This window comes from Typopeltis vanoorti, chromosome 19 (genome assembly GCF_054136105.1).
Source record: "Typopeltis vanoorti isolate ZY-2024b chromosome 19, IOZ_Tvanoo_1.0, whole genome shotgun sequence".
NCBI classification, from domain to species: domain Eukaryota; kingdom Metazoa; phylum Arthropoda; class Arachnida; order Uropygi; family Thelyphonidae; genus Typopeltis; species Typopeltis vanoorti.
In genome coordinates, this window is record NC_143567.1 from 93,514,441 (window position 1) to 93,541,516 (window position 27,076).

General features: G+C 35.7%; 1 protein-coding gene across 1 annotated transcript in view; it reads right to left on the minus strand.

The window, feature by feature from the left end:
• The window catches only part of Sec24CD (COPII coat complex component secretory 24CD), a 400,801-nt gene that overhangs the window by 170,718 nt on the left and 203,007 nt on the right, over positions 1–27,076 (minus strand). The window contains exon 10 of the mRNA XM_090409481.1: positions 13,746–13,821. Coding sequence (XP_090265607.1) covers positions 13,746–13,821 — 76 coding nt within the window. The remainder of the gene's footprint in view (positions 1–13,745; positions 13,822–27,076) is intronic.

The following is a 27,076-nucleotide window of genomic DNA, read 5'->3' on the forward strand; positions in this document are numbered from 1 at the left end:
AGTTGCAAACTTGGATGTCTTGTAATGTCTCAAAGACATCATCTAGATGATTTCATGTGAGGAAAGAACTATTGGAAAGCTTGAAGAAGGCCACAGAATTACTGATATTGCCAGAGAGTTTGGAATCGCATATAGCATAGTATCCAGACTCTGGACAGCATTTCAAATCAATGGAATATTTCCCAGGCATTTGGTAAGAGGTCACCCTCACTCTACCACAGAGCACGAAGACAGATTTTTGGTTATAACTGCAAAACATAATCAATGCACCATGATCAGCTTGCAAGTCAGCTCCATACAAGCACCAATATTCAGGTATCTTGACAAATTGTTGCAAGATGTCTGTGACAAGTAGGACTATATGCCTGAAGGTCTGTAGTCTGCATCCTTTTATCCACTGCTCATCATAGAGCACATTTTCAGTGGTGTTGTATTCATAAAAATTGGACAACACACCAATGGGTTAATGTACTCTTTAAAGATGAGTCATTTCAGTCTTTCCTCCAATTTTAGATGACACTTGATCTGGCATGAAACTGGTACTACTTACCATCGAAAGAATGTTCTCGGAAGAGACACATACAGCAGCGCTGGGGTCATAGTGTGTAGTGTGGCATTATGCTTAACGGAAGCACCAATGCTTTTAGTACTAGAAAAAGGGCCTGGTGAACAATATTGTAACGCAATTCTTCAATGTCATGTTCAATTATTCCGTGATGCTGTAGGTGAAGAATTAATTTTTATGGATGACAATGCCACACCACATCTTATATGGGTAGTGCAGATACATCTAGAAACCAAGGATATTAATGAAATTGAGTGGCCAGCACGCTCCCTAGATCTCAACCATTCTTGAAATTCCCCTCCAGAAAAAAAACAAGGCCTAATCCTTATGTTGAAGGAGTGGGCTAGTTTGCATCAAGCTGACCCACTCCTGAATCACTTGGTGCTAAGAATGGTATGTTGTGAGGCACGATAAGCACTATGAATACTCTACTATTGGCGCAAACTGCATATAAACAACAGTGGAACTGCACGACAGAGAGTGCGCATTACACTAATAGCTCGCATCTCACTATGATGTGCATATGCTTGCGTGCATAGCAATATGACACTGTCTTTACCACAGTGCCCTCCTAAATGCTATAAGATGGATTTTTATTATTTTTTATACAAATAAGAGAATTCTATAGGATTGCTGATGATAAAAATAAATATTACAAGCAAATATAAATAAATTAATAAATATATTTATATATCGAGAAAAACTGGGAGTGCTGCAGTTCCACGGTGCCTATGCACGAGCCGCCCCTAAATAAAAAAATTAAAGCACTCAAGAAAACAGCATAAAAACAGCATATGCAGATAGTTCAGCATTTTGCTAATTTCTCTTTTAATTCGTATATTTGATTTCATTATTTTCATATTCAATTTTCCACAGTCCCTAAAAATTGTGCATAATTTCTCTTTTCATCCAGATATATTTATTCTACCAGTTTCCACCACTAGCTTGGCTACTCTATTATCTATTTTCATATTTAATTTTCAGTCACTGCTAAAAATGTGAATAAACAGCTTAAATATTTCACTGGTTCTTTTGAGAATGAAATTGGTATTTTCAATGTTCCTGCTTATATTCGGTTTTTGTTTCTTTATTGCTGATTTCCATACCAAATCTGTCAATTCAATCTAGTCGACTAAGTCTGAAGACTTGTGCTCAATTTACTTAGAAAGTGTAACATTAAATGCATAAAGAAAACAGATGAGATTAATATCTCCCATTTTGATATCAGGTTTAATGCCCCTTTTCTTCATGATGTGATCAAAATAGACAATGAACAACATCTGATCTGATGAAATAGCAAGTATCCTTGTCTTGCACCCGATTCTCATCAAACCATCTTTGCATACATTCCTTTTATTGTAAATGCTGTTTTTCCTTTTGTCATATATGCTTGTACCAGATTCACAAAACTAACAAAACTGTGTTATATTTCCGTGACATTTGGAAGTCTCATATGCCTATGGAACATATCGGATCGCCATTATGCTAATAACTATCTAAAAGCTATTTGCAATGAGAAACAGCTTATGTCTAATATGTCAGATGATACCAATGGCTAACTGCATATTTATTTTATTTTTTTTTTTTTATTTTTTGGTACAAAATAACTGTTCTTCAGTGTTCCTACAGCTTCTACTTTAATTGTACATTTCTAGTCATGTTAACTTTCTAAATATGCTGTTAGTTATAATACAGCAGGACATGTAGAAGTTTATTATTCAAATAAAATATATGAGTGAAATCCCATAATTTAAAATTATTATTACAGATTCCATTTGAAAAACAAAATATTAATTAAGGAAATAAAAATGAATAAATTAACATACCCACGCACTTTGTACCTGGTCAGAGTTGTATAACTGAGAGGAGACCTCCAGATAGCCTTTAAAGGAATGCGGAGAACCGACCAGGGCTTCTGACCAAATGTCCAATCCTCACCTTCTCTTGGTACACCCTGTTGGGTATCTACCTGGATACTGAATAAACAAGGATGGGCTGCCAATTTGGGATTTAGACGACCAAATTGTATTCTTATTGGTTAAACCAAAATAAAAAATGATGGTACAACATGCCAAACTTTCATGCCGGCTGAGGCGTCATCGCCTGGTTAAACAACGCCCCCATTGTTTTCGCCAGGGAAAACCAGGGCGAACAGCGAAAAGTCGGCAACTGGAACAAATCTGAAAGCACACCCCAACTCAGCATCACCAGAGTTAAAGATTGTCAATGTAAGAAGCCTGAATGGCAAAGAAATGGAATAGCTGAGGAATTAGATAAGTACCAGATCGACATAATAGGGGTGACTGAAACAAAAAAGACAAAAACTGGTGAGATCTTTTTCAGCAATAAAAACAAAATGTTATATTCAGGCAATGACAATCAAGGAAAAGAAGGAGTAGCCATAGTATTCAACACAAAATACGAGGTTAATCTTCTGGAATGGCAGGCAGTCTCAAGTAGAGTGATGTGGGCAAATATCAAAATGGGGAATTGGACAATAAGACTTATTTGTGCTTATAGTCCCACAGAAGGTTCTACTACGGTAGAAGTGGAGGAATTTTTTGATGCTTTAGAAAAAGCAACTGAAACAATGAAAAAGGAAAAGTTGGTCCTTGTTGGGGATCTAAATAGCAGAATAGGAAATGATTGTCAGACATACAAAAATATTTTGGGAAATGGAGAAAAGAGCAAAGCTAATAATAATGGCAAATACCTGTTGGATTTCTGCTCAGGACATGGACTGGTTATTACTAATACCATGTTCCAATATAACAATGTGCACAAATTCACATGGAGAGAAGAGGCAAGGAATAAGAAAAGGCTCATTGACTTTGTTATTGCTGATAGTGATGTTTTCTTCCTGGTGCAGGACACCAGAGTGTACAGAGGATTTGAAATTGGAAGCGATCACTATTTAGTCTTGAGCAGGATAAAATTGAATTTCATATTGAAAAGAATAACATGTAAGAAAGTTTTAAAGCGAATAAAAGTTGAGCAGCTCTCAGATGTTAACTGCAGACTAACATACACAAAGATTATTGAAGAAAAAATGAAAGAGTTTGAGAACAGGAACCAAACCTTGGAGATTCAGAGGCAAACCTTGAAGAAAACCGTGACTATAACCGTGATTCAGTCAGACAGGCATATGGTGAAGGTTGTCTGCAAGGATAGAAAAATCAGGACTCCATGGTGGACACAGGAAGTTAAAGAGGCAATGAAGGAAAAGAAGAAAGCATATCAAAAGTTCCTGAAAAATAAGTCAGCTTTTGCTCTTAGAGAATACAGAGACAAATGTAAGAAAGCGAAACATTGTGTAAAACTAGCTAAACAAAAGTCATGGGAGGACTTTGACAAGAACATAGAAAATAAATATCAAGAAGGTGGTAAGATATTCTGGAAGCTGTTGAAGAAGCTTAGAAATGGAGGAAAGAGTGCTGTAAAAGGAGTTAGAGATGATAAAGGTAACATGAAAACAGGAGAAAAAGATATCCTTGAAGTATGGAGTAATTACTACAAAAAATTGCTAAATGAAACAAGCAGTGATAGCACAGTGGTAAAAAACACTACAGGCATACAGTCAGGAGTACATATCCATACTTGAAGTAGAAAAAGCCATCAAAGGCTTGAAATGTGGAAAGGCAGCAGGGGTAGATGATATTTGACCAGAAATGCTGAAGTATGGTGGTATAAAAATCTTACAGTGGCTGCACTGCGTAGTTCAGAAAGCCTGGACAGAAGGGCGAATTCCTGATGATTGGAATAGAGCTCTAATAGTGCCCATATATAAAAAAGGGAAATAAAACTGAATGTGAGAATTACAGAGGCATTTCCCTACTGAGTGTTCCTGGCAAAATCTATGCAAGTATACTTGAGAAACGGTTGAGAAGAATTGTGGAAGAAAAGCTTGGTGAAGAACAAGCTGGATTCAGGCCAAATAGAGGCTGTCAGGATCAGATCTTCACTTTACGACAAATAGTCGAGAAAGCATGGGAATATAACAAAGATCTGTGTTTAGGTTTTGTCGATCTGAAAAAGGCATATGACAAGGTGCCAAGAGAGAAGTTATTCAATACACTACAGTTATATGGTGTCAATCGGGCATTATATCAAGCAATACTTAGTCTTTATTTGAGTTGTAAGTCAACAGTTAGAATTGAAGGATGTACAGGAAGATGGTTTAATGTTAAATCTGGTGTGAGACAAGGATGTACATTATCTATATGGATCACATTATGAAGGTAAGTGGTATTAAACATGATATCATTATTGGAGATGTTAATGTCAGCTCTTTGCTTTATGCGGACGCTGTTATACTTCTGAAGAAATCAGCTACAATTTTGCAAGATACCCCGACTAAATTGAATAACTGTTGTAATAGATATGGTATGAAGGGCAGCGTTAAAAAGACAAAGACAATGAAAATAGGCAGAATTGTTGAAAATGTCAACTGTGTTGTAAACGGGGAAACTGTGGAACAAGTAAAACATTTCAGCTACTTAGGCACGATTTTTAGTGAAGAATCAACAAAGCTGGTATGGTAGGAAATCAATTGAATAAATTCATATGGAATAAGAGAGAAATTAGTCAGAACACTAAATTAGCTGTATACAAGACAGTGTTGAAACCAGTTTTAACTTATGCATCTGAGAGCTGGGTCAGAAGTAAAACACTTGACCAAAGACTGCAGATATGAGAGTCCTGAGCAAGATTAGAGGCATGAACAGATGGCATCAATGGCAATACCATATTAAAAATGAGGATATTAGGAAAAAACTTGACATTGTCGGCATCCAGTAATGCATTGGCAGAGCTAATCTCAGGTGGTATGGTCACTTAAAACAGAATGGGCAATGAAAGATTAGCAAAACAAGTGTTCTCTCCCAGGTTGGCAGGAAAACGACCAAGAGGAAGTCTTAGATATAGGTGAATTGATATGTTACAATGTGCCTTAGACGATAGAAATATAAGATCTATTAATATTGAAGTCTTGACTAGCAATAGACTGATTTGGAGGAACACTGTAGATAGGAAGTTAGTAATGATGTAAATTTTTCATGTAGTACTATCATATCCTGTACACCCCTTGAGAGTACATGTCAGGAATTTGATGATGAACTTTTTTAGCATGTATGATCAGAGCTCAAGAAATGTGTTCACCCATGGTAAGTAGATTTTGCTAGTTGGTGAGTAGCTACACACACACACACACACACACACACACACACACACACACACACACACACACACACACACACACACACACAAAAAAAAAAGTTTTTTCTATTAAATGAAAAATGATTTCTAACCAGTACAGCATTATTAATCATTTGTAGAACTCCAAATGACTCAATAAGACATTAGAAAAATGGGGGGGGGGGGGGGCTTTCAGCCAATGAATTTTTTTGCTTGGCAAACTTGGTTTAGCATAATTTGTCATCTTGTGCATGGCATTAACTGGATCCTTCTAATCAGAGTAAGAATTTTATTTTATTTTTTTAACATGATAAAGATTTTGTTAAAGCTTAATTTTTGTACAGCTAATACTAGTGAGAAGAGTGGCTAAGCTATAAAATGTATTAGTTCCCATCTCATATTATTATTATTATTACCTGACACCTTCAGGGAGTCCAAAGACTCATCTAGGAAGGGAATCTATTCTACAACTCTGTCTCCACCACTCAATCCGCCAACTAGAATGAACTGCAACTACACTGATACCACTAGCATTTTCAGAGACAATCACAAGCATCCATGCCCACAGTGAGATTCAAACCTGCAGCCTTTTGACTGGAGAGCAGATACACTAACCACTCAGCTAACCTACCGGCTCATATAACTATGGAAGTTTTCTAGTATATTTATTATTCAAAATTCAAATCTGCTTTTCAGAGTGTAATCTGTTCCCATAACCCTAAGTTTGTTATGTTTTTGATTAACCCCCAGACCCAAGATTCTCATATGACAATGGAGGCACAGTGTTTTTCTACTAACAAACTCTTAGTTTGAATCCCGCTGTTAAAATAATTTTCGTGATAATTAAGTATGCTTCTTTTACATGAATCTTATTATTAAAATGTTGTGATTAAGGACAAAATTATATATTTAACTAACTTGTAAAAGAATACGCAACTTTCTTAAAATTACTATCCTTGTATAAATAAATGTCACATTTTGTTAGTTATTAAAATAGCTAAGGCGATGAGGGAAGATTCCACCTGTCAGCTCTACATGTTCCTTTTCCTTTCCTTTAGTGTTAAACAGTGATCAGCATTCATTTTACACAAATTATGGACTCTACAACTGCGTTATAAATAATTATTTTAATTTCATGACTTTTCGACCTTCATATTAAGGTCTTCATCTGAAGTATGCATGCATGCACGCACGCACACACACACACACACACACACGCACACAGAGAGAGAGAGACAAGCTAAATTACATTTCACACAGTATGCTGAAGAGAATGATTTGATCAACGGTTATTCTACTGGAGTGACCTTTAATGAAAATAAAATAAAATAAAATTACAATAAATAAATGAAATAAAATAAATTAACTACATCAAATCTATATTCTATTTAAGACATCAGAGAAACATCTTTCATATAGATAGTTTTGTTACAGTAAAAATGAAGTCCTAATTTAACATGACAATTTTTATATTAGATTTAAGATTCTGGATTACCTATGGTCGTATTTATAATTAACTCTTAGGGAGAAAGGTTAAGTGGGTAGAATATGTGCCTTCCATATTCTTGGGATTTTTAGACCATCATTATTATTAAGATTAGGGTGATTGATAAGAATCTCACAGGCCTCTTTAAATTTATGTTCATACCATGTTTTGGTGTGATGTAAACAACAGGTGCTTTTCCAGTCAATTCTATGTAAAGTGTTCAGGGCATTATCAGAAAGACCAGCTTGACCATAGTTCAGCTTGACCATAGACAATATTTAATGTGTCATTTATGTTCCTTTTTTTCTGATAGGAATTGTGCATCCTGTTTCCCCTGTATAGGGTAAATTACAGGCGAAATGAATACGGTATTGTTACACCTGATATCTCGAGAATATAGAATTCTCAGCTATCATGGTGTAACATGAAGAATAAATAAAATAAAATAAAAACCTGCATAAAAGATAATAGTTGAATTAAATAAAAGAAAAATAAAGATTCTTGCATCCAATAAAATATATAAAATATAAAGGTTTGTTAAACTAACTAACAAAAGAAAGAGTATATTAATATTTTGATATGATTTAAATAAGAAGAGTTAAATAAATAAGACAGAAAAGGATTAGTCATAAAAGATGGTATGTGAGAGGTTAGAGATTAAGTTATTAAGTAAATTCATAGAAAAATTTTGGAAGGGATTAAGTTAGAGGCTAGCACAAGAAAAACAACAGACTATCGCTTAGGGTCAATTCCCAGATTGAGACATCGTCACGGGCTCGCCGATCAAATGACGTTTGGCAGAAAAACGCCACCGTAATTGGTCGGTGAAGTAAAAACAAGTAGGGGAAGAGAAAAGAAGTTAAGAAAAGTGCCGTTAGGAGGGCAGGTATAAAAGGGTTGAACCCCCCCCCCCCCACACACACACACAAGGCTTTTTTGGTTTTGGTTTTGATTCTGTTCCAAAGGAGTCCTTCGTGAGCTCTTTCGTAAGGATTTCACGGTGATTTCCTGAATGGCGATACAGGGGTTATATCTCCGGCATCACAACACGGAAACAAAAGTGAGCAGAATTTCGGTTCCGTATTTCCTATGTGAGAAGTGAAGAATGCCATATAGTTGAGGAAAAGAAAGCATATTCTTTGTGTTTCGACTTCAGTGACAACTACGAGAAGGGGAAAGAAGTAAAGAAATCGATGTCCACGTGCCGAATTGCACAGCCGATATATAGATGATTCAAAGTGTATTCGGAGTTACTAAAAGTTAAGCCAGTGTAAGCCTAATTCAATTCCAAACGGAACGTAGGAGAATCAGATTATCGGTGAGGTTATATCAAGATAGTTTCAATCAGAAGAAGGTAAAAGTCCATATGAAAAACCCAAGAAAGAAAGGTACTGTAAAATATATCTAATGTTAACTAAAATTTGTCTGTGATAAGTATCATTATTCTAATACGGAACTGTTGAAGTGACCAAGGAAAATTTATGCTAGGACTTTAGTATCTGGCAGAATATAATGAAAGTAAGCTTGCTTATGAATATTATATAAGTAATTGTGTGTCCTGAGAATTTTGCATGTCTATTGTAATGTATTGGAAAGTTAAAAATGTCATAGTTGTGTGTTAGTGCAGAAAAGGGTTTAGTTAATCTACTTAAGTTTGAATAGTTAAATAGTGTGAATTAATCTTATTTGTCCATGTCAAGTGATTTTATGTGTTGAATTGTTATGGCGGCATGATCGTAATACTATTTGTGTGTTAGTGCAGAAAAGGGTTTAGTTAATCTACTTAAGTTTGAATAGTTAAATAGTGTGAATTAATCTTATTTGTCCATGTCAAGTGATTTTATGTGTTGAGTTGTTATGGCAGCATGATCGTAATACTCATTATAGGATCATAGCCTAATTACTTGTAATAAGCTAATGTTAGTTTGTAAGTATTTTGTTTAGCATTAAATTGAGTAATCACAAATAATTGAATTGTACCATGTTAAGGAATTTAATAAACCTTTGTTCAATGATAAAAGAGTTGTCTAAAATTGCTGTCCAATGCACCACTTGAAAAATTACGCAGGAAATTAATGTTAAGAAACAAGATAAAGTGTCACAACTGCAACATGGTTACACTTTCAGATATATTTGAGTTCTTTCTCCTTGTTTTTGTATATATTATCTAAAACTAAATATCTCAAAAGGCGCAGTATAAATACAAATATTAGGGGTACTAAGGGGAGAAATAACTTAGATATTAGTAAAAATTTTGGTGATATCTCGTGCGTAGATAATAGAAGAACATAGATAAGAGGAAATTGTTAGGTAGAATAAAGAAAAGTAAAATGGGACACGACATAAATGGCGCAGCCGGTAGGATATAAAGTATAAGAAAGTTAATAGAATAGAATAAGAAGAATAGGTCACAACAGTATACTCCAGGGTGGGCCAGCAGGAGTGGATCCTTGGATGAGTTGAGTAAGTTCTTTAATTTTGCAGGCAGTTTAAGGTTGTATTTTTCTAGTATTCTGTTTATTTTGTCAGATTTGTAGTCTAGTTTATTTTTATGTGAGATCTTGGACAGAATTTTGTTTTGATAGTATTTTGGCTGTAACCATTTTTTAGGAAGGTATATGAGATGGGAACTAATACATTTTATAGCTTAGCCACTCTACTCATTGGCATTGGCTGTACAAAAATTAAGCTTTAACAAAATCTTTATCAGGTTCAAAAAAAAAAATAATAATAATAATAATAATAAATAAAATAAAATTCTAACTATGATTAGAAGGATCCATGCATACTGCTCAAAACAATTAGGGGATATTTTGGTTTTCTTGCAAATTATAAAAATAATTTACAAATTACTAAATCACTCAAGGAATTGACACCGTAGATAAGAATATAAATTACACTTTAATAAATATTTCATATTTCCGATATTTCGGCAATGTCATGTTGCCATCTTCAAAAAGAACTTACAAAACAGGCAGGTGCATAGGCACTACAACACAGTAATTGAGAATGAAGTGATGAAGCTATTGTTCTCCTAAAAGTCCTGAAAGTCCAAATTTGGGGCAGTCTCATACATCCAAATTTGTTGAGGTTGGAGAGTTTCTTAGGGCTGAGGCTGATTCCATGAATAGGCTTTCGAATTTGTATTTACCACAGTGTATTATTGTAGCTTTCTTCCACCGTATTCTGCGGCGTGTATCCAGAGCATGGTCTGCAAGACCAGAGTGGCTGTACTTGTGAAACCGAATGTAGTCCTTGTGTTCCGAAATTCTGATATTCGTTGTATTGCCTGTTTGGCCAAGTAAGACAGTTTACAGCTGCAAGAGACCTGGTATACACCAGGTAGGTCTAGGGGAAGTGGTTGGTCTTTAGTGGAGTGGATAAGGGATGCCAAATTTCTGTATGGTTTGTAACAGGAGGTCAAGTCATGTTTTTTTAAGATTTTGGTAATTTTTTCCGAGGTGCCTCAGATGTAGGGAATGGTGATGGATTTAGAGTAATCCTTGTCGTGAAGGGGGGAGGGTCTTGGTTTGTTGGTTTCAATATTTTTTGGATTTTTTTTTTTTTTGGGGGGGGGGGGAGCCATTGGCTGAGAAAGTGTTGAGGATGTGATTTAGTTCAGTGTTTAGGGCCTTGTCGTTAGAACAGATTAGTTTAGCCCTGTTGTATAGTGTTTTCACCACGCCATATTGTTGTGAGGGGGGGGGGGGGAATTGTTGGTGAATGTACCTGCCTGTATGGGTGGGTTTTCTATAAACTGAGAAAACCAAGGTTCCATCAGGCTGGCAGGTGACTAGTCTGTCTAGGAAAGGGAGGCTGTTGTTTTCCTCTTTTTCCAGGGTGTACTTGATTTTGGGGTGTTGGTTGTTTACGTGTGTTAAGAAGGAGAGGAGTGTATCAGAGCCATGTGGCCAAATAGCAAACAAATCATCAACGTACCGAAGCCATATGTTTGGTTTTTGTGGGGAAGAGGCTAAGGCTTCACAGGTCTCCATAAAGAAATTGGCCAAGGGTGGGGAGAGTGTTGAACCCATGGCTGTCTCCTGTATTTGTTTGTAGAATTTTCTCTGCCTAATGAAATAGCCTGAGTTCATTGTTGAAATAGGGCTGAGATATCAGGAGAAAATTTAGCTTGGATTAGCTCTAAAGTTTCCTTGAGTGGGACATTTGTGAATAAGGAGGAGACATCAAAGCTGACCATTATGTCAGTATGTTGGAGTGTAAGATTTTCTATACTGGCTTTGAAGTTGGCTGAGTATTTTATGTGTGATGATGTGTTGCCAGATATAGTGAGATGGTATGTTGCCAGATATAGTGAGCGAGCTTTGGCCAAATGTTTAGCTAATTTGTATGTGGGGGAATCAATGCCATCCACTATGGGACGTAATGGCACATTTTCTTTATGTATTTTTGGTAGTCTATAAATACAGGTGAGTATAGAGTTAAACAGTTTTAATCTGTTAGTAACTTCTACAGGCCAAGAAGTGACTTTCTTAAGGAGCCTGTGAAGTTTTCCGATTTGTGAGTTGGTGGGATTCAATAGGGAGGTAAGTAGCCTGATCTAATAGAAGAGCATTAGGCTTACCTGTGCAGTCCTTTTGGTTAAGTATTACCGTTACATTTCCCTTATCTGCTTTGATGATAATTATTTCTTTATTATTCCTCATTTCCTGCAGAGCTGTATATTCCTTGTTGGATATGTTGGTTTTTGGTGGACTTGCTTTGGAGAGGACACAAGCTACATCCAGTCTTATGCTGTTGGCAATTTGATTCGGAAGGTGGCGGATTCCATGTTCGATCTACATTGTCAATTCCTTAAGTAATTTAGTAATGCATAACCAACGTATAAGCCTGTCTACGTTAATTTACAAATGTAATAAAATTTGTAATAAATATCAATTATTTAAACAATATCTCATCAATTTCACCCTATCCATAAGTAAGAAATATTTATTCACGTATAAAGTACCCAATTGTTATAATTATTTGCAGAAATTTATAATTATCCAACAGAAACTAAAATATCCCCTAATTGTTTTGAGCAGTGTAAAATAATTATTTATAACACAATTGTAGAGTCTGTCTAGAATTATAGGAAAAAAGCAACTAACCCAACAAGGTCAGCATATATTATATTTGTTAATTTTTTTTTTATGTTGAACAAGAAGTTGGCTGATCACCCTATAGTGCATTAGTACAGTATATGGGTAATTATGGGTTTCTTCTTTTGCTTGAAGAAAGAGAGGGAAACCTGAACTTCACTGAGAACTAACCTTCAGTTGAAAAGCAAGAAAAAACAATGGTGGTGGTAAGGGACCTCCATCTCAGACTGGCTAATTTAAGTTTCAGTTTAAATGAAGCCTAAAACCTGCTGCTTGTGACCAGAGGAAATTACAGGTATCCCTTGCTTAACACGGGATTTGATTAATACACCGAAATTAATTGCGGCAATCCCTTGATATACGCAGCAAGAGTTTTGATTAACACGCATTTAACCATGAGGAGCTCGCAGCTGATGTGACAGATACATGCAAAATGTTTAATATAAACAATTCAGTGTATAGCTTGGAGGTCACGAGCAGCTGTGCATTCATGCGTTATGAGTGATATTCCACACTGAGATGTGCTTTACATTATGGAAAATACTAAGGAAAGTGATCTGGAGCTTACTCTACCATTACTACGAGTTGCCTATAAGGTTGCTTATGCTTGCATCCGCTGAAACTTTTAGTTTTTATATATTCGGCATGAAACTCTTGTAGATTCTATATTCGGCTATGAAATAATGTTGGATTCAATATCCACTTAATTTGTGCCATCATGTATTATATTTGTAGTGTTTTTTCTTTATGTTTTATTGATTGTTTGCCGAGGTCTGGAGAATCATTTTGCTTGTTATCATAGAATTTATACCGATAAGAAAAAAACTAAAACTGTTCAAACGACTCTTGATAACTTCTTTTGATAAAAAAATTGCAGTAAATAATGTAGGTACAAGTATTTATTAAACATTTACTATGCATTAATTTTTTATCTTTCCTAAAAGAGTACCATATAAAATGAATTATTAATACAGTAATCGACCATGGACGAATCGCAATTTTTACTACTGATTATTAGACTTGATCAACGCGATTTTGATATACATAGTAACATCGAGGGATTAATTAACTGCATTAATCAAGGGATACCTATATAGACTTGTCTCTCAAATGAGTGTACGTATTTCTTCTGCCACTGGAACATTGAAGTATGGAAATGTAGCAAAAACTTTCCCTCTCGTCTGAAAATTTATCTAGTGTGGAAAATAATATTTTCCATAATGTGCATCTATACTGCTATTTACATGATTTTTTTTTTTTTGTTTGTTCTTTTATTGTTGCTGGAAAAAAAAAAAAAAAATTGTATTTCCAAACAGAATTAAAATGATAAAAAATTGCACTATTTTCAAAATTAAGCTTAATTTTGTTATAATACTGGAGAAAAATTACTTCTACTTACCTTTACATTGTAAAAATGGACAACATTACTGTAGGTTACAAAACCCACTCTAATCTGAGAGGGCTCTTCATTTTCACTATAAAGAAAAGCAAGTTCCCAATCTGTAAATATTCTGAATTTCGTTTACTATTTAAAAAATGATGTAGAAAAAAAAGAGCTTTCTGAAATTTACATTTTTCCATTCTTAGTGCACAATATGAGATAATCTGAGATATCACATACCACTGCATAAGAAAATTTGTTATTCTATTTATTCAGTATTTTAAATATTGCTTATTCGTAATAAAAATTTGAGAAATATAAATACAACCCTTGTATAACACAGTACTTATACAATGCAGTCTACAAATTGTGGTATCCCTTGTTCAATGTGGTTTCGATATAATGCGATCTACTATTTCTAATAACCCTTATTTTTAATTTTTTTCACATTTTTCACCGCGGGACTTAAAAATCAAATTTTATCTTCGTTAAATTTGTGTCTGCCCGTATCGCACAAGTAGTTTATAAGTATCGAATTTTGTTTTATTGTATCACTGAATAAAATACTGTACAGAGGGGTTTTGCAGTCTGTGTCATTCTCAACAAATAGTGCAATTAGAGACAGATGGAATAAAAACAGCGCTAACTAAAAAATCACATGTTCCCTCTCACAGAAACTACGCTGTATAGACTTTAGCAATTCTCGTGGAAAGGCTTAGACATTGGTTATGCATTTTTACTAAATAATTTAAGGAAATTACAATGTAAACTAGGATATACGTTAAAATAAATTTTAATATACTTCCAATATTTCGGCAACGTCACGTTGCCATTTTCATAGGAACTTAAGAACAAGACACGTGCATGCAGGCACAACAAACAGTAAATGAGGAAGAAGCAGGAAGCTATTCTTTTTCCTCAAGTCCTAGTGGGCAATGTTGGTCTTCTTGGGCGATTGGGCTGAAGGTCTTCTGATGTAGGTTTCCCAAATTTGAGGCAGTCTCATGCAGCCAAATTTGTTGAGGTTTGGATTGTTTCTTAGGGCTGAAGCTGATTCCATGAAGAGCCTTTCATATTTGTATCATGGAATCAGCCTCAGCCCTAAGAAACAATCCAAACCTCACCAAATTTGGCTACATGAGACTACCTCAAATTTGGGAAACCTACATCAGAAGACCTTCAGCCCAATCGCCCAAGAAGACCAACATTGCCTGCTAGGGGGCACCATCAGGACTTTAGGAGAAAGAATAGCTTCCTGATTCTTCCTCATTTACTGTTTGTTGTGCCTGCGTGCACGTGTCTTGTTCTTAACTTCCTATGAAAATGGCAACGTGACGTTGCCGAAATATTGGAACTATATTAAAATTTATTTTAATGTATATCCTAGTTTACATTGTAATTTCCTTAAATTATTTAGTAAAAATAGACTTAAGCAAAACCATATGTTGCACCGAAACACAGTATCTAACTAAAAACTATTGTCCAATTTTTCAATTATGAAATAAGTTTTTTTATTGCATTTAAAATTCTCAATGTCACAAAGGCTAACTTAAAATAAAAGACTACCAAGAATTGAAACATGCCATATAATAAATGTGCGAGAGTTCTCTGGCTCAACTCACACAAACAAGAAGCCATAAAATTCAACCAAGGGTTGAAACGTTTGTGTGAGTTGAGCCAGTCAGTAAAGAGAAGTTCCATCGGAACGATAAATGACACCCTGTTGTGAATGTGTTAAAACTAATAGTAAATGTTGTTATGACAGTTTCAGATGTTATGGAATTCGATTGAAGAGAATTAGCATTTCAACTCAACACTTGTCGGTTGCTTTTGTCTTTGGGTCGCGCGTCTTTTGTTAATACCGCACCAGTCATATGCACATCTTTATAGCTGCTGTCTTGTGTAAAACAAAATTCAGCTTGTACGTATTGTAACAATTAAAAAAAAAACTTGAATAATTTATAAGCATATAAAAGGATATCACCTGTAAATCGTTGACATGCCAGCAAAATACTCAGATGGTTCGCAATCTAGGGATTACCGTATAAAGTGTTTATTGCTGAAAATTGTCTTTGTTTTCTGCCAGGAAAGCACATTTAAAATCATAAGTGTGTTATTCTCAAGCAGAGCAGTTTATTTTCTGGTGAGTTACATACATATGTAATGGTTTTTTTTTTAATGTAAAAGTTTATTTTTATTGTAATGGCCACTAAAACTGCAATGAAAGGGAAAAAACAAACAATGAAGAGGAAATTAATTTCTCTTGAAGAAAAAAATTAAAATCTTGGATCGGCTGAAAATTGGAGAAAAACCAGGAGTTGTTGCAAGGATTCTGAATTTAAATGATTCAAGAATTCAAACAATCAAACAAAATGAACATAAAATCCAAGAAAGTGTTATTGCTGGGTCAACAGTAAGTGCAAAGTACGTTACTCGTGTTCGCGATATTCTAATAGAAAAAAATGGAGACATCTCTAATGATTTGGATAGAGGATTGCACTCAAAAGAAAATTCTCTCGGATGGACACCTTAATAAGCCAGAATGATGTGCCCATATATTATATAATAACTAAGATGAAAAGCCAAACGGCTATTTTTTCTGGCGAAGTTAAGGGGATAAAAATCCCTTAATATTTTACAGCCAGTATGCGAAACTCTAAGATCGAAAACTATAATCTAAGAGTTTCATGCTGAAGAACTATCGGCAAATCCAAGCGTAAGTGACCACCTGGTAGTACAACACCCAGGCAACTCGAAGCAAAGGTGGAGCAAGCTACCTCACTATCCTTGATATTTTCTGATTTGAGATTTCTTTTCCTTCACTACAGAAATCACTGTGAGTCAGACCTAGTAATTTGAAATACAGTTTCTAAAGTTCTATATTTCCTGAGAAATTCAGACTGATGAGTCTAATAAGAAGAATTGGGGTTTGCAGGGAGGAAGGACTGCTTCCTCTGCAGAATCAGTTGAGCTGCATTGCTCAAATGATTTCAACAAATTTGAAATATAGATATTCCTTTTTGTTTATTCTCGTATGAGAATTTCTACTTAATTGGACACAAAATAAAAAGGTTATAAGATATAGGGCTACATCCTTCACAAATTATAGCATTCAACTGATTTCAACTACACTTTAAATTTAACTGTTTCTAGCATCTCAAGTCCTCTGAAAAATTATTCTAAGTTGAACTAAAATGAAAGGAGGAACAGGAATTATTTCTACATACATTTCTATAAGTTAAATCTGTACAGTTTCCTTACATTGCTTAGAGTCATGAAAAGGAAATTATTACCGTCCCCCACTTCCATTTTGGGCCCAATGGAGGGGGGGAATACCTCCTCATAAAACTACATAGACAATGTTTCAGTTCACCTGACAATTTTCACACAAATGGACCAAAATGGAGGATGAAATAGAAAGGAGGAAGAAGAAAAAAATGCTGCAGCTACATATACTGTAAAACCAATTTTGATCAGTTATGTATTTCATCTGGGGAAAAAAAAAAAGATATTTCGAAAATAAAGTACAGGAAGGAGAAGTAAAGCTTAATTCAGAAGCAGTTATTGGCTAACCTTGTTTCAATTGTTGAATGCAAATTCCCTTTTGAAATTCAAGTGGTACCATAACCACAAAAACAACTATATATTGAAAACAATACTGGTAAAGTAGCCAATCTCCTAATCCAGAGTAATTTAATAATAAGGTGTGACACCTTTTGGCAATTCTTATAGGAAAATATGGTATTACTTCTGGGTCTGACTCCCACTGATGAGCCCTCAAAATAAAAATAAAAAAAAAAAAAAAAGGTCAAAACCAGTCTGGGTAGTGACCCTTCCCATAATGCATAGCATGATACATGTCCATAAGGATATGTGATTTGCATTATGGGATGCATACTAAGGCAAGTGATGTGAAGTCATTAGCCTCTAAATACGAGTTGCCCTGTCCTGAAAATACTTCAGGCATACTTGTTTGCTTACATTTGATAAAGGAATAAACCAAGAATATAATTTCTTGGCATCTTTAATTTATAGTATAACCAGGTGAAAAAAAAAGGCCTTCGCAGCCAAGTAGGTATATAGCCTCAAGTTTGCTGTCGAATATACATCAGAATCCCACGGTAACAGATTTTTATAAAAATTCTTTAAGTTATAGATTGTGCACATCATCAATCATGATACCTTGTTTATTGAAATCTTGCAGCATCATAAGAAAGACCATTTTTGATTTGATTCAGGATGACAAAGGATAAAATCATGTCGGGGAGTTTGCGCCTTTACTTCAGTTCAAATATCAAAAAAAATTCTTTATATCTAGTAATAATGCTACATATCAAATGTAAAACTTCTTGTTCTTTAGACAAATTTGAACCAAAGCATTGCACAACAAATATAAAACTGTCATTTCAGCACAATGTGGTGATCTTTAATTCAGTGCACTCAATTCAAACTATCTGTAGTGGAAATATTAGGAAAAACAACATTATATGTCAGGATTGGCATTTCATAAACCAAACCAGTCAATACATTTTGGTGAATACCATAAATCTGTCACAGGTATCATGATAATTCTCTTGAAAATGACAGCAATATTAACAATTAAAAATTTACATAGCAGTCCGCGCAGTTAGCCGAGTGGCTATGCGCTTCGCAACCATATGCCTAGGAAAGGAGTGTCCTGGGTTCGATTCCTGTCGCTGACATGAGGAGCTTAAGGATCTTTCTCAGCCATAGTCAAGTCAGCCGGTCTTGGGCATGGACAGTAGGGTGTTTCACTCCAGTTTATCTGGGGTTTTTCATCCCGTAAAGCAGGCAAACCAGCCTTGAGAACTCAACGCCACTACGGACTAACCACCTTAAACGGTTGAGGTCCGATGATCAATAAACCTTCAACACCACAAGGTAAAAGAGGGGAAAAGGAAAATGAGATGATAAATTTTACATAGCCTGTAATATATACATAATCCAGTCATAAATATTATGACTATCCCAATTATAGCATATGTAATCATTCCATTCTACCCTGTAGGATTCACATCACAGTGAAAGAGTGTACATAATACTAGAGGTCAGCAACGTACTGTTCACTTTATGGGATTCATATTACAGTGAATGTCAATGTACATTATACTGGAGATCTGCAACAAACTGTTCATCTGATGTCGCTGATCAACATGGACAAGTGACATCCAACAGGCTTCGAAAAAGGCATGAGTGGCAGCCAGGTAACTACCAATATTCCAGGCTGCTTGCAGTGTGCTATAGTGAAGGTGTTCCAAGAGTGGAAAGATTCTTGGGAGAACAGAAATTGCTGAGTAATGGTGAGCACCCACACCTCACTGATGCTCATGGTGAATGCAGGTCGTACTGCTTTGTGCAAGCAGATAGATCAAAAACTGTGGAATGGCTGACCATAGAATTTAACCAAGGAATGAAATGCAGTTTCTTTGACAAAATCCAATACATGCATGCACGCACGCACACACACGCACACACCTCTGTATAGATCTTCAAAGTAGATGCCCAGTCAAGGTATCATATCCATGTTTATGCCTATTCAACGATGTCTACAATTTGCATTTGAGAAAAGTCAATGGACCATGCAAGACTAGAAAAAGTTGCCTTTTTGGGTGAATCTTATTTCCAGTAGGTTATCTCAAGATTCATTAGCAGATGAATCTCATTCCAGTGGGCAGTAAATTCCCCACCTACTGCCCACTGGAAATGACAAAAACCTGCAAGGCAGGAATCATCTTGTCCAGCAGAAACAGGAAGTAGGGTGATATTTACCTGGCAATCTCTTTCAGCCTCAATACTTGTAGAATATACTCTGAATACTACAAAGTAACTAACCATTGTACTTGATGATACACTCTTTCATGGTGAATGTCTTCTCAGATGACACAGGTGTGTTTCAGCAGAATAATGCAATAGCACCATACCTGTATGGTTCAAGAGTGGTTCACTCATTGCATCAGTGACTTGCAAGTATTATCACAGTCACCAAATCTACTGGATTGCAATCTTATAGAACATCTCTGGAATTACAGAGATCAACAGATTGGGTGTTTGGCTGTAAAACCATTAACATTGTTGGAAGTATACTGTACTGCTCTACATGGGTTTATTCCTGCATGTATGCAAGTATTTGGTGTGGAGTGTTGTACAGCATACCTCCAACAATGTTAAAGGTTTTCAGAATCCATTCAACACTGCATAGTAGCAGCTCTGGCATTGCAGGGGGGGGAAGCAGAAAAAACTATTAGGATGGTGGTCATAATATTTTAACTAGATTGTGTATAAACAGTTATAAGAACCAATTAATCCAATGTATATCTGATCATATGTTTTAGAATAATATTTAGTCTTGGGTTCAAAATCGAATAATTAATGTTTTAAATAATAATTTTTTGACGTGCTTAAGATTCAAAGCTGCATAAATGGAAGGAGACCTCCATGCAGCCTTTTTAAGGATTGCTGAGAACTGACTAGAGCTTCTGACTTAAATGACTTTAATGTCCAAACTCATCTTCTTATGCTGAACCCTGTTAGGTATCTACCAGGAAACTCAATGAATGAGAATGAGCTGGCAATTTGGAATTTAGCAAAAACCAAGTTGTATTCTTATTGGCTAAACCTACAATGTAAAATGATGGTACAATATTACAGAATTTCATGCTGGCTGGGTCTTCGCAATGTTAAACAAAGCCCCCCCCCCCCCCCTTTGTTATCAACAGGGAATCAGAGTGAACAGTGCAAAATCAGCTACTGGAACAAATCCTGGAACACAACCAAACTCAACATCAGCAGAGTTCAAGATTGTTACTATCAATGTAAGAAGCATCAATGGAAAAGAGATGGAAATAGCAGAAGAATTGGATAAGTACCAGATTGACATAATAGGAATAAATAAAACAAAAAGACAAAAATAGGTAAGAGCTTTCTAAGCAACAAATACAAAATATTATATTCAGGCAATAACAATCATAGAAAAGGACTAGCTATAGTATTCGACACTAAACACGAACATAATCTTCTTGAATGGCAGCCAATACCAAGTAAAGTGATGCGAGTGAATATCGGAATGGGGAACTGTACAATGAGACTTATTTGTGCCCCTACAGTTCCACAGAAAGTTTTACAAAAAAAAAAAAAAAATTAAGGAATTTTTTTGAGGCATTAGAGAAGGCTGCAAGCACAGTGAAAAAGGAAAGTTGATCCTTGTTTGAGATCTAAACAGCAGAGTAGAAAATGATTACCTGACATACAGAAATGTTATGGGAGAAAGTCGGAGAAAAGCACAAAGCTAATAATATAAATAATAATAAATATCTGCTGGATTTCTGTTCAGGACATAGATTAGTTATTAGTAACACCACATTCAAAAATAAAAATGTGCACAAATTCACATGGAGAAGAGATGCAAGAAATAAGAAAAATCTCATCGACTATGTCATAGTTGATAGCATTGTTTTCCACTTGGTTCAGGACAAAAGAATATACAGAGGATTTGAAATAGGAAGTGATCATATTTAGTTTCAAGTAGAATAAAACTGAATTTTATATTGAAAAGAAGAGTATGTAAGAAAGTTTTAAAATGAATCAAGGTTGAACAGCTTTCAGAGGTGAACTGTAGACTAAGATACACAAACATCATTGAAGAAAAAATGAAAGAGTTTGAAAACAAGAACCAAACCTTGAAGATCCAGTGGAAAACCTTGAAGAAAACATTGATTAAGCTGGAGAGGCATGTGGTGTGGTTGTCTGTAAGGATAGAAAAATCATAACTCCATGGTGCAATCAGAAAGTTAAAGAGGTAGTGAAGGAAAAGATAAAAGCATATTGAAAGTTACTGGCAACAAAGTCAGCTTGTATTCTTAGAGAATACAGAGAAAAATGGAATAATGCAAAGCATTGGGTAAAACAAGCTAAACAAATATCATGGAAAGACTTTAGTATAAGCATCATCATTTGTTTATTGGACACCCACAGATGATGTATGGTCACTCCGATGCTCGGTGATATGCCACACCAGTCCTTGCCATGTAGTCCTGTTGTATGCTTTCATGGAGGCTTCAAATGTCTGAAGATCAATCATTTCACACACACCATCCATCTGTCTCATTGACAGTCTACTCCTTCCTCTTTTTCCAGGAACTTTACCATCTATTACTGTTCTGAGAAGTCCTCCTTCCATCCTTTCAAATGTGTCCAAAATATTTCAACTTTGGACAAAAGTAGTATGAAAACAGAAAATAAATGTCAGGAAGGTGGCCAAATATTCTGAAGACTATTGAATAAGCTTAGAAATAGAGGAAAAGTATTGTAAAAGAAATCAGAGATAATAAAGTTAACATGAAAACTGAAGACAAAGATCCTTTGCTTCATGTTACACGGTGATCAGCATTCATTATTAAAAATATCATGGAAACAATTATCATGTTATAGTAAAACTTCAATTTAATATAAACCAAAATAATCACTCGACATTTCAATCTTCATGTTAAGGTCATCATATACAAAGAAACAAGCTACATTACAGTCTACATGGTATGCTAAAGTTACATTAATTTGATCAACCTTGGCATACCATGCAGACTAGAGTCAAAGTCAGAGTCCTATTGTTATTATTATCTATTTGGTTGACAAATCATTAAGAGATATATTAAGTTAGAGAGCAACAAGCTCTCACATAATTACTCAAATAAGTACTCATATAATTAGAACAAAACAGTATGGATGGTGACAGTATGTGAGAATTGTTGCTCTCTAGCTTAATATATCTATTAATGATTTGTTAAACAAAATAGATAAAGTCCTGTTATTATTAAGTTTGATGTAGTCAGGTGTTTTTTTTTTTTCACTAGAGATCCTGAGCTGTGCAATCGAGGTGCTTGGTGAGACATCTGGAAAGATTAGAGAGCAGAAGGAGGGTTGGTGGTGGAATAATGATGTACAAGTGGCAGTGACAGCTAAGAGGAAGGCAAAGCAGAAGTGGGATGAGTCAAGAGTGGAAGAGGACAGAGAGGTGTACAAACAGAGAAAGCAAGAAGCCAAGAGAGTTGTGGCACAGGCGAAGACCATGGCATATCAAGATCTGTATGATCAATTAGAAACAAAGGAAGGACAGAGAAAAATTTACCAACTAGCGAAATGTAGAAATAAAGCAGCTAAGGACATCTTACATGTGAGGCAGATCAAAGATGCTGAAGGAAGAGTATTATGGAGGGATGTGGACATAAGAAACAGATGGAAAATATACTTTGAGGGACTTCTGAATGAGGAAAATGCAAGGACTCACAGAGGAGATGGGCAGCCTTCTGAGGGGATGGTGCAGAACATCAGTAGAATGGAAGTGACGGAGGCCATGAAGAGGATGAGGAATGGAAAAGTGGTGGGCCCCGACAGAATTCCAGTGGAGGCATGGAAGGCACTGGGGGAAGAGGGAATTGACCTGCTGTGGGACCTGTTCATGAAAGTTTGCCAACAGGAAAATATATCCGAGGAATGGAGGGAGAGTACTCTTGTTCCCATCTACAAGGGTAAAGGGGATGCACAAGACTGTAAAAATTACAGAGGAATAAAGTTGATGTCCCACACAATGAAGATCCTAGAAAGGGTTCTTGATGGTAGATTGAGGGAGGAGGTGGAGATTGCAAAGGAACAATTTGGCTTCATGCCTGGTAGATCAACAACAGATGCTATCTTTGGGTTATGACAGATGATGGAAAAATATCGAGAGAAACAAAGGGAGCTACATCTGGTATTTATTGATCTGGAGAAAGCATACGATAGAGTGCCAAGGCAAGAAGTCTGGAGGTGTCTGAGGGAGAAGAAGGTGCCGGAGAAATATGTCAGGTTGGTGCAGGAAATGTACAGAAATGTGAAGACAAGTGTTCGGACCTGTTTGGGACAGACAGAAAGTTTTCAACTAACAGTTGGCTTGCATCAAGGGTCAGCATTAAGTCCGTTTCTGTTTAATATTGTGATGGAGGTGGTAACAGAGGAGGTGAGAGAAGATGCACCTTGGACAATGTTGTATGCAGATGACATCTTGCTGTGTGTAGATTCAAGAGAAGAAGCGGAAACTAAACTGGAAAGATGGAGAAAAGTACTGGAAGAGAGAGGTATGAGACTGAGCAGAAGTAAGACAGAGTATATGTGTTGCGCAGTGGGCGGTGGCCAGGAGACAGACCTGGAGCTGGAAGGAAATGTCATCAGGAAGGTGAGACTTTAGATACTTAGGTTCGACAGTAGAAGAAGATGGAGGAGGTGAGAAGGAAGTGGGATGCAGGATACAAGCAGGTTGGAGGAACTGGAGGGAGATGGCTGGAGTGTTATGTGATAAGAGGGTGCCGATCAATCTGAAAGGCAAAATTTATAGGACAGTAGTGAGGCCAGCTATGACATATGCTATAGAAACTGTGGCCCTGAGGAAAAATAACATTAGCAGGATGGAAGTAGCAGAGATGAGAATGCTTAGGTGGATGTGCGGTGTGACCAGAAAGGATAATCTGAGAAATGACTATGTCAGGGGAACAGTGAAAGTTACGAACTTAAGAGCGAAAATACAGGAGGCAAGGTTGAGATGGTTTGGTCATGTGATGAGGAGGGAGGACGAATATGTGGGAAGAAGGGTCATGCAGATGGATGTGCAAGGAAGGCGGAAGCGTGGGCGGCCAAAGAAGAGATGGAGGGAGCTGGTAGAAGAGGACTTGAAGATGAAGAACTTGGATGTGGTGACAGCCCAAGACAGGAAGGTGTGGAGGAGACTCATAAGAAACAGTGACCCCACTTAAGTGGGAGAAGCTGCAGAAGAAGAAGAAGAAGATCAGGCCAGTAGTTCTAACGGTTGACCTGACTGTAATGTAGCTTGTTTCTTTGTATACATGTATATACTCCAGATGATGACCTTAATGTGAATGTCGAATTGAATGATCATTTTGGTTTACATTAAAATGAAGTTTTGCTATAATAGTTGTTTCCATAATTTTTTAATAATGAATGAAGATAAAAATATTCTAGATGTCTAGAGAAATTACTTTGAAAGATAGTCAAAGCAGTTTCAACAACAGTGACACTGCTTTGATCAATGTGATCAATGATTGAAAAACATGAAACATGAAAAGCAGCTGAAGTAGATGAAATTCAACCAGAAATGCTCAGAAATGGACGTAAAAAAAAGTCTTACAGTGGCTGCACTGTATAATTCAAAAAGCCTGGTAGGAGGTAAAAGTCTCAATGATTCAAGAGAAACTGTCGTAGTGCTCATCTATAAAAAGAAAAATACAAATTAAATGTGAGAATTACAAAGGTATTTTCCCTAGTGAGTGTGACAGGTAAGTTACAGATTTATGAAAGTATATTTGAGAAATGGCAAAGAAAAATTGCCTTTAGTTTGGCAATGCAAAATTACATAATAGTTGTTAATGGATATTAACATATGATCTAATATAATAGATATTAGATCTAGCATTATTTCAAAGCTGAATGAAGAAACTATAAAAGTTTCGTAATGTAAATTTAACAGAGTTCGAAACAGTAACTCACTAGGATGATATACCATTCAAAGGGTCACTCAGTACTCAACAGAACTAAGCAGAACTAAGAAGAACCACTTCTGTCTCCCCGTGACTATCATCACTCATTAAGGTTAATCTTCCACAGTCATTCTTCCTCTTACTTACACATAACGAAAGAACTCTGGAGTTTCATTGGCCCAACTTGGCAAGATTCTTCTCATAATATGATTTTGCCTGGATCACAATATGAAGGAAAGTGGTATTAAATCTGATATCTAAATTGGCTACGTTAATCTTAGCTCTTTACTTTATGCACATGATACTATACTTCTGAATATATCCAGTACATGTCTGCAAGATTCCTTGACTAAGCTGAATCACTGTTGTAATAAATTTGGTATGAAAATCAGCAATAAAAACACAAAGGCAATGAAAATAATCAGAAACATTGGAAACATCAGCTGTATACTGAATGGTGAAACTATAGAACAAGTAAAACACTTCAGCTATTTATTCTCAATTTTTAGTAAAGATGGTAAATTAAATATGGAAATAGACAATAAAATTAGTAATGCTGGTATAGTAGAAAGTCAACTGATTAAATTTATATGGAATAAGAAAGAAATAAGTCAAAACACTAAATTTAGTAAATATACAAAGCAAGTGTTCAAACCAATTTTAACTTATGGATTATATATAAAAAATAGTGGATATGAAAGATACAATATTATTTCAAAGCAGAACATAATTTTGACCAGAGAGCTTATGAGAATACAATTTTCAGCATTAGAGTTGCCTTAGCTTGCGCTAATTAAAAGAACGCCTTTACCCAAGTGTCGACATCTTCACCTTTTATTAGTGCATATGATAAAGGTTTGACTGGCCTGACAGCTGTTTTGAACTGGTTGGTGTCTGCTAGGCCTCTTCAGAGATTTAGCAGAAGACTTATGACAGCAAAATCTCTCATTCAGCATTAAAGAAATCAAATGTTAGTTATATTTTTCATAAGGTACTACTCCCAGTCAGTGCAATAAAGTAATTAATAAAGAAAGAGCCATACAGCTTCATTTTGGCAACATAAATTATGTAGAAATAGTGGATATTAATAATCCAACATTATTTCAAAGCCAAATGTATTTAGAATCTGGAAGGATGGTAATTTTGCCTGGAGAGCTTATGAGAATATGAAAAATACAACTCTCTGACAATTGACTGTTTTAGCATTGAATGAGGGTTTTTGCTCTCTTAAGGTTTCTGAAGAGAACCAAACATTTTGAAACAGCTGTCAGACCAGTGAAACCTTTAAGGCAAATACATGGACACTTGGGAAATGGTCATGTTCTTTAAGTAGTGCAAGCGAAGGCAAGTCCGATGATGAAGATTGCATTCTCATAAGCTCTGTGGTCAAAATTACAAAACTTTCATAGTTTCTATATACCATCAACTTTAAAATAATGTTGGAGCTTTAATATCCACCATTTCTATATACGAAAAAGAGTTAACCAAAAATAACCGGAATTATTTTTTTTTAAATTTTATTAGAGTTTATAATATTCTAGTCTCCTTCAAATGTAAGTCAATGAACTTGTCCCAACGTCTTTTGCACTGCTGGAAACAGTTCTGGAACTGTTCAACTAGAATACTGATTATGGCCTCCAGTGACTTTTCTTCCACTTCATCTGCATCAATGAATCACTGCCCTTTCATGGTTTTCTTTATCCATGGAAATAGAAAAAAGTCACATGGAGAGAGATCGGGTGAGCAAAGAAGGTGGAGAACAACTGCCATGTTGTCTTTCATCAAGAACTGTCAGACAGACAAGGCCAT